The sequence below is a fragment of the Desmodus rotundus genome, chromosome 7, assembly GCF_022682495.2.
Source record: "Desmodus rotundus isolate HL8 chromosome 7, HLdesRot8A.1, whole genome shotgun sequence".
In the NCBI taxonomy this organism is placed as follows: domain Eukaryota; kingdom Metazoa; phylum Chordata; class Mammalia; order Chiroptera; family Phyllostomidae; genus Desmodus; species Desmodus rotundus.
Window position 1 is genome coordinate 5,763,141 of NC_071393.1, and position 9,117 is coordinate 5,772,257.

Sequence of the window (9,117 nt, forward strand, 5' to 3'; positions counted from 1 at the left end):
CCCTAAATGTAGTCACAGGGTCCTTGTAAAAAGAAATGTGGGAGGAGTCAGGAAAAAAGGAATGAAGACAGATCAGAGAGTAGAGTGAACTCTGAAGATGGAGGAAGGGGCCACAAGCCAAGGAATACAGGTGGCCACTAGAAGCTGTGAAAAGGCAAGGGAAGAGTTCTCCCCAAGAGTCTCCAGAAGCTACCAGATCTGCTAACACCTGATTCTATCCCAATGTGATTCATTTCTGACTTCTGGCCTCCAAAAACATAAAAGAATAAGTTTGTGTTGTTTTAAGCCACTAAGTTTGCAACAATTTGTTAGCACAGCAACAGAAAACTAAGACATACATCAATAGGGCAATGCCCAAATAAACTACGGAATTTCTGGAGTCTCGTGCAGCACTTTAAAAAATGTGGTAGATCTATCCCTAGAGACATAGAAAGATCAAAAAATCACTGAGTTTTTTTAAAGAAGCCAGTTACAGAAAGATATGTCCAATATCACAAAGCGTTATGTATATACAGACACATAAACATGCACATTCAAAAAGAGTCTTGAATACAAAATACTTTTCTCCCTGATTTAACTGGGATGGGGAGTAGACGGAGACCAAGAGTAAGGGTGGTAGCCAAAAAGGAACTTCAGTTTCATGTTACTTCCATTTTTTATTTTTTATTTTTAGATTTTATTTATTTATTTTTAGAGAGAGGGAAAGGGAGGGAGACAGAGGAGGAGAGAAACATCGATGTGCGAGAGATATATCAATCGGTTGCCTCTTGCACGCCCCACTTGGGGACCTGTCCCGCAACCCAGGCATGTGCCCTGACAGGGAATCAAACCAGTGACTTTTCCAGTTCACAGGCCAGCACTCAATCCACTGAGCCACACCAGCCAGGGTACTTCCATTTTTTAAAAGAATGTATTCATGTATTGGTTTTTAAAAATGTAATGGATATATAAGCTATATTAAAAATGCATGATCCAGGTAAAAGTTTTACAATTTCTGCTGTCTTCTCTCCTTCTGACATAATTGCATTTGTCCCATAGTTGCTCATCTGCTGTTATTTACATGTCTACATTGACTATTGTCTCAACATCTTGCAAAGCAGATCACCCTTGGGAAACAAGATGCAAAGTGGGAGGGAGGAGAAAACATGGGACACTTTCAGGAACTGATGGTTCATAATTATCACCACAGACACTTAGGACTTGGGAAAGAACAGGTGGATGACAATCTACCCAGTAGCCCTGGCCAACAGGTGGTATTTTGTGACAGTCAATATAGAAGCCAAGAAGACAGATAATAATCAAAACTGATTTATTTAGCAAGACCTTAGGCAAACAATTGGAGGAAAACTGAAATGAAGACTATCTATTATCTCATCTGCCTAGCTATATTGCAAATAAATTGGGAACAAATAAAATTCCAGAGGAATCTCACTGAATCAATCAACATCTCTCTCACATACACATGCTCACAGACACACACCCCATTATCTCCACTACCCACTACTAAAGAAAAAGATTCTGTTGATGGGATCATTTGCTTTCATATACAGTGAGCACTGACTGACTAAGCACAAGCTCTTATGGAGTCTATACACTGATCATACATAATCACATTCCTCCCTAGCTAATTCTTACATTAACCCTGTTATTATCCCCCTCTTGACACAGTCTAGCAACACGGTGTCAGACCTACTTCAGTTTCAGTTTTGCTACTAACAGTATGAACTTTGTCAAGTTCCTCTGCTTCAGTGCCACAGGTCCTCATTTGTAAAATAAGGACAACAGCGGCACCAACCTCATAAGGTCTTTGTGAGGATTAAATGGGTTAATGCGTGGGGAGTGATTAGCACTGAGCCTGGAGCACAATACGCTGACACTATTGTCACGGTGGTGGCAGAGGTGGTGACAGTGATGACAAAGAAGCTGCAGTGGAAGAAGAAACCAGGGATTACTAAAGGGATGGAACTTGCCCAAGGTGACACAGCTAGTAAGGGGCAGAGCTAGAATTACAATGCCAGCCTGACTCTTTAAGCTTGCCTTTGACCTCTAGACAATACTGCCTTCCACAGTCCTCAGGTACTTCACGCTAACCTCACAGCTAGTCAGCCAAGCCCGCCAGCTTCTGAACCATTCGCCCACGCTCACAGAACTCTGCACCAAGATTCAGTAACTCTTATTCCAGTGCTCATTAATTATATGGTAATTAATTCTGCTGGTGAACAAAGGTAGTTTACTCATTTATTCAGCAACACTTCTAAATCCAGCATTTAGAATTCTATAAAAACACATAAATACTTTCTAAAGAGTTTTAACCAAAGGATAAACTTGCTGGAGAACAGATCAACATTTATAAATCTAAATATTGTCTTAAAATTTTCACTTGAGTGTATCCTAAGTATCCAAGGCCTTGACTATTTCAGATGATTAGCTCCAAACCCAAATTCTGTTTCCCTTACATTAAAAAACAAAAACAACCCCCCCCCAGTAACGAACAACAAACAAAAACCCTGCTGAGCCTTTTTTCGTTTCCTAAATATCAGTAAAGCATTCTGGGCCTGTGTGGGCTTTTGTTTGTTTTATTGAGGTATAACTGGCATAAAATAAACTACACACATTTAAAGTGTACAGTTTGATAAATTTTGACACAGGAAACATACAACCATGAAACCATCACCACCATCAAACAGGGAATATAACCATCACCCCAAAAGCTTCCTCATGCTCTTTTGCCACCCCCTCTCTGATCCCTTCCTGCCTGCCTCCATCTCCAGGCAACACGGGTCTGTTTTCTGTCACTACAGATTCGTTTGTGTTCCCTCTAACCTCCATAGAAATGTGCTCCTGTTTGGGTTCTTGCATTCAGCATAAATCTATGTGGTAAATATCAACAGTTCATTTATTTTTATTGCTGAGTAGAACTTACCATATGGATGTGCCACACTTGTTTATCCATTCACCTGTTGGTGGACAGTTTTTGGCAATCAAAATAAAGGTGCCATGAACATTCTTGTTCAAGTCTTTGAGTAGTGTGTGTGTGGGGGGGGAATCTTTATAAACAAACACAATGAAAACACGAGAAACACTAACCAAAATGTTTGGGTTCAAAATTATTTTAATTTTTTACAACGAGGTAAAAAACATCTTGGCCACCCTGGGCAAGTCAGTGAAGCATCTCTGTCAGCGTCCACATGCACGACGCCTGTCCCCACCTGGAGTTTGCGGAGGGAAATGAGATAGGAAGAAGAGACCTTTTGGAACTTTCACAAATGAGCTGCTTTTTAAAAAAATAAATAAATAAATTCCCTTTATTTAAAAAAGACTAATGTTCTATGAAATGTAATGCAAAATTCAATAATATCTGAGTGGGCATTTTTGAGCTATTGTTTTTAAATTTCTTTTAAAGTTATGTTTACTTGAACTCTTAAAAATAATTTCCTACATGCTTTTTGCTTTTGCCAGCAATGCAAAATTGAATGCAGACAGCTATTTTAAAGGCCAAGAAAGAGCCTCACTCTGCATTTTTAATTCACACAAAGTAAGGCGCAGTCCTTATCTACAAGGCCCCACTTGGCGTCTCCTGCCCCCTGACTCCTATCACCATCCTCTCTCCCCGCTGCTCACCAGGCTCAGAGCTCCAGACTGAGGATGCTGAGGACGCTTCCCTCTCAGGGACTTGGCTCTTGCTGTCAGCTGCTGGAATGAACTTTCCCCAGTAGCCATATGGTACTCTCTCACTTCCTTCAGGTCTCTGCTCAAAAGCCGTCTTGGGCCTCCCTTTCCTGCTCACCGTATGTAAAATAAAGCCCTCCCGCACTGTTACTCTCTACCTCCTCTCCCGGCTATACTTCTCTCCACAGCACTTATTGTTTGACATTTATGTTATATTGTATATTTGATTATTTGTTATTGTCTACGTCCTCCCACTAAAATATAAGTGTTTTAAGAACAAGGGTTTTTTAATCCCTTTCTATGTCCCCAACACCCGTGACAGTGGGCTCATCTCCCTCCTGAATTCCACAAATACTCATTGAATAAATTTGTCGATTAAACACTATTTGACTTAAACACTTTCTTTTAGACTGTACTGAGGAAAAAGCTCTTAATTCAAACACTCATCTCTTGCTTAAATTAAAACACTAAGTTCATGTTAATGTGCTTCTCAGGATGGGTTCTTTTTTCATACTGACAGTTAACTTTGAGCAGCACTAACCGAGTGAAAAAAAAAAAAAACAACAACCCAGGAATTTAAAGTCAGGAAAGCTAGGGTCCAATCCTCTGTCCTTACAAAACTAGCTACACTGCGGTGACCAAGTCATCATCGCTCCTCATCTCAGATAACTTCTCTCTAAAATGAGAGAAATTATTATCACTAAGGACTCTTCTTGCTCTAAAAATCTGAAACTGTATTGCAGTTAGTGCAATCTTTTTTAAAAAATTTTTATATGACTTTATTTGAGCCAAGCTGATGACAATTGCTGGGAAGCAAGATCACAAATGTTCACTAGAGCAGTCTTTTTTTTTTTTTTTTAAGATTTTATCTATTTATTTTTAGAGAGAGGGGAAGGGAGGGAGAAAGAGAGAGAAAGAAACATTGATGTGCAAAAGAAACATGGATTGGTTGCCTCTCACAAGCCCCAGCTGGAGACCTGGCCCGTAACCCAGGCATGTGCCCTGACCAGGACACTAACCAGCGGCCTTTCCACTTGCAGGACAGTGCCCAATCCACTGAGCCACACCAGTCAGGGCACTGGTGCATCTTCTGCATTAAGGTTACCAACCATAAATTAGTTTAGTTTGAGTCTTACCTCCCAAAATGAAAAATGGATAACTGAAGGATTCTACAGAACTAGAAAACCCTGGTGAAAAGGACCATCACTGTCCTAGCTGGGTAGCTCACTTGGTTAGAGTCTCATCCCAATACACCAAGTTTATGGGTTTGATCCCTGGCCAGGGCACATATAAGAAGCAGCCAATAAATGCCTAAGTAAGTGGAACAACAAATCAATGTTTCTTTCTCTTTCTTTCCCTTCCCCTCTCTTTGCATGAAGGCATGTGTTTGAGACCAACAGTCCTGGGGTTAATGTCCAGACTCTCTTCTCTATGTGTGATCTTGAGCAAGTTACATACCTGCTCTGCACTTGACTTGCCTCATCTGTACAATGGGTGCAATTTACAATATTTACAATTGTTACAATAGGTAACAATATGTAGCTAGAAGGATCCTTTTGAGAATTTAAAAAGATGAGGCCTGACACAAAGGATACATTTAATCAAGATTATTACAATTCAATAATTAAATGCAAACACACACAAATACAAATTTAATAGCCACAGAAATATTCTTAGTTACCCATTTCTCCTGAAACTATGTAGCCTACATAACATGGAAAGAAATGAAAAAAATTCTTCACAACTGCCAGTCATAAATGCTTATCACCCTTACATGCACATATTGGTTCCTGATAGGTCAGACCAAAAATTGTTTAAGGGCTTTTTCTTTTTAATCTATCAGGCCAGAGATGTTCTTTTGTTTAAAATCATTCTTCTGAGGAAATAGCTGACAAATTCAATCAACACATTTATGCAGTAAACATCTTAGGAAAACCATCTTAACCACTCAGGCATTTTTCACCACTACTCTTTTTAATCCTAAAATAAATAAATGACATAGATAAATTTTTTGGACCTGTGAACTTGATTAATCTCTAATGAAGAAAGAGCATTTACATCCCATATCTTAAATACAACAGAGTCAGTTAAGTCCAAAGCTTCCACCATCATAACATATTATCCCTTGAGTTTTCAAGCAGATAAGACACTCAGACACACCTTGCTTTTTATAGAACAGGCCCAAATGAGACACAATAAAACTATGATTCAACGTTAGGAATTCCCTACCAACTTGTACCTTCCTTTTTTTTTTTTTTTTTTTTTGATGGCCAGACTGTAAAATAAATCAATTAAGAGTTCACAATGAGAATGCTGCAACCTCAATCTCAAATCCAGACACGAAAATACAGTGGAACGTTTTCGCATCTCAGGCACGTCCAAATGTCTCGGGCAACGCGATTCCAGAAACACACAGTAATGGGGTTTAATCCATTTCTATAAATGTCCGTTGTGCTGAAAGCCAAAGTGCATGCAAAACCGCAAAACACAAAAGATTCCTCGCATTCCGTTTATAGCCAGAAGACAGGCCCCCCTCTCTGCGCCCTACCCCAGAGTCTTCTTTGCGACAGTACGAATGTCCTGACACTCCATGCTACCTACACATCAAAATGTCATTCCCCGAAGTGACAAAGTGGGGGGGGGGGGCAGTGTCAGCCTCGTGGCCTGGATGAAACGAAACAGCCGGCATTCCCACCCCCGGGCTAAGGGGAGAGCGGGTGCAGTCGATGGGAAGTTCCCATCACCCAAGCATATTTGGTTTCCTTCTGCCCCTAAAGCCGGAGCAGTTGCTGAGATTTGCTTTTGCACCTGCCACGGCTCCTGAGCCCCGGCTTCTCCGCGACCCCCGCGCTCACGAAAAGGCCTAGTGGCCTGAAGCGCCCGCGACCCTTCGCGGAGGCGCACGGGGGCCGCTGTAGCATCCCCCTCGCTGTCCACACCGCACGCTTCCCTGACAAAGGCCCCGTGTCAACGGGAGGCATGACACACGGAAGTTGCTGGATTGCCCACCGCGGACCGGCAGCTGCCACTAACCTCTGCCGCGGTGGGGGCTGGGGAGGGGGTGGCGTGAATCAACCCAGAACTGGGGAAGGAACGCGGGGAGGTAGATACCCAGCGTGAAAATGGAAGCGTCCGCAAGGCTGAGCAACCTGGGTGTGCCCTGGAAGTGAGTCCGGGGGTCCGCGGGGGAGGGGAGGGAGGACCCGGGAGGCAGCAGAGGCTCCTGCAGGGCGGGAAGGCCCCGCGGGGTGAGAGTCTGATAAAATGCCGGGTGTCGGATCGTTCCAAGTGAAACCACAGATGCAATCCCCGGAGGGCCTCAGGATGCGAGCCCGGAGGGAGGGAGAAGGTCGGGCTGCAGACCCGCAGGTCCCCCACCTGCCCGCCGCGCGCCCACACACACCTGCCCCGGCAGCTCTCGGGGCCTCGGAGCTGGGGCAGGAGAGCCCGACCCCGGAGGTGCGGGGCTGAGGGGCTGACGGCGGAGACCGGGGGGCAGCCTCGCTCACCTCCAGGTCGGTGTCGGCGGCCTCCGGGGCCCCGAGGATCTCACTGGGCAGCTCGGCCAGGTCGGTGACGCGGATCAGCCCGTCATGCAGAAAGATGGTCTCTTCTTTCACCGAGAGCCACTGCGCCGAGTCCGCGGCAGCCGCCGCAGCAGCTGCCGCGGCCGCCGACGAGCCCATGGCCCCGGCTGAGGGGCTGACGGAGAAGCGCAGCCGCCCGGCCCGGGGAGACGAGAGCAGGAGCCGCCGCGATTACCAGTCCATGGCAGCAGCAGCCGCGCCCGCCTGCAACGCCCCGCTCGCCGCCTCGCCCGTGCAGCTCCGCCCTAGGCGGTCCGAGCCGCCATCCCCCCACCCCCCCGGCCCCGGAGACCCCGGCCCCGCCGCCGCCGCCGCTGCCACCGCCGCCGCCCTGAGGAGCAGGATCCGCCTCCGGCGCTCGGCAGCCAACTGTCAGTGAGACGCCATGTTGGGGGCGGGGCTCCCGGCATGCCCCGCGGAACGGACAATGCCGGCCCCGCCCACCGATGGCCCCGCCTACAGCCTGGCAGCCGGGGGAACTGGGTCTGCGGGACCTCCACGTCGCCTTTCAATTCATTTTACTCTCAGATTGTCCTTCCCCTCCACTTCTTTCCCTAGCCATTTGGAGACTCCCTGGGTCTGCAGGCTACCTGGGAAAGAGGCCCCCGCCTCCTGTCCTTCCCCTACTCAGGTGTGCATCCCTCGCTCAGACTAGAGCCCCGACCCTGGGCAGAGCATAGAGGTTCACTCCCTGCTTTCACGTTCAAGTGTGATATATGAAAAAAATATGGTACAGAGTAGGCGCTGCAAACTTGTTCATAAGCCCTTGGTAGAACCGCACAGTAGATGCTTCATAGTAACTGAAAAGTCTAGTACCTGATAAGCACTCAAAACAGTGAAAAGAAAACGCCAGTCACGATGCTTGGTGCCCACTGTCTGGCACTTACTAAATGATCCCTGAATGGAAGTTAAAACTATCGTTATAATTTTATCAACATTCAACACGGATTGACATATACCTTAAAAATAGGCACGCCATCCCGTTTTTATAAAAACAGGAAAGAACTACATATGTTGAGAGAAATGTGTGGGAGAAAACATAACATAGGGGACAGGTCCAGAATGATTGAGGTGAGAATGTTATCTTTGTATTGCTTTTAGACTTACAAAAAATAAAGCGCTCCTTTGTACCAAAGGACTTGAAAATGTGTGTCCACAAAAAACCCCTGCATGTGGATGTTTATAGCAGCTTTATTCATAATTGCCAAAACTTGGAAGTAACCAAGATGTCCTTCAGTAGGTGAATGAATAAATAAACTAATGCATCCAGACTGTGGGACAGTATTTGGCACTAAAAAGAGATGACTATTGAGTCATGAGAGACTTGAGGAATCTTAAATGCATATTACTAAGAGAGAGAAGCCCATTTGAAAGGATACATACTTCATGATTTCAACTATATGACATTCTGGAAAAGGCAACGATGGAGACAATAAAAAAGATCACTGGTAGAGCACTGAGGATCTTTAGGGCAGAGAAAATACACTGTATGTTACCATAATAGTGGATGCATGTCATTATACATTTGTCCAAACCCACAAAGATACAACAGCAAGAGTGAAACAATGGACTTTGGGTGATAATGTGTCAGTGTAGTTTCATGGATTGTAACAAATGTACCACTCTGGTGCCAGATGTTAATAATGGGGAAGACTATTCACGTGTGGGGGCAGTGGATTCATGGGAAATACCGGTACCTTCCTCTCATTTTGCTGTGAACATAAAACTGCTCTAAAAAAATAAAAATTTAATCAATAATATATAATAAATGAATCAGAAGAACATTAAGGAACCTACCTCTTGATCCAGCAATTCAATTTTGAGGGAGTTGTCCAAAGAAAATAATTAGATCTGTAGCCAC

The 9,117-nt window shown here is 44.7% G+C and overlaps 1 protein-coding gene across 5 annotated transcripts in view; it reads right to left on the reverse strand.

The window, feature by feature from the left end:
* Window positions 1-7,669, reverse strand: part of HECTD4 (HECT domain E3 ubiquitin protein ligase 4) — a 152,092-nt gene extending 144,423 nt beyond the window's left edge. For 4 of the 5 annotated variants that reach the window (XM_024567080.4, XM_024567077.4, XM_024567076.4 and 1 more), the window contains exon 1: window positions 7,179-7,534. In XM_024567080.4, coding sequence (XP_024422848.3) covers window positions 7,179-7,355 — 177 coding nt within the window. In that variant the 5' untranslated portion in view covers window positions 7,356-7,534. Of the gene's footprint in view, window positions 1-7,178 lie in introns of all 5 variants that reach the window. The other variant, XM_024567078.3, reaches the window with a different exon arrangement.
* Between the last annotated feature and the right edge of the window lie 1,448 nt (window positions 7,670-9,117).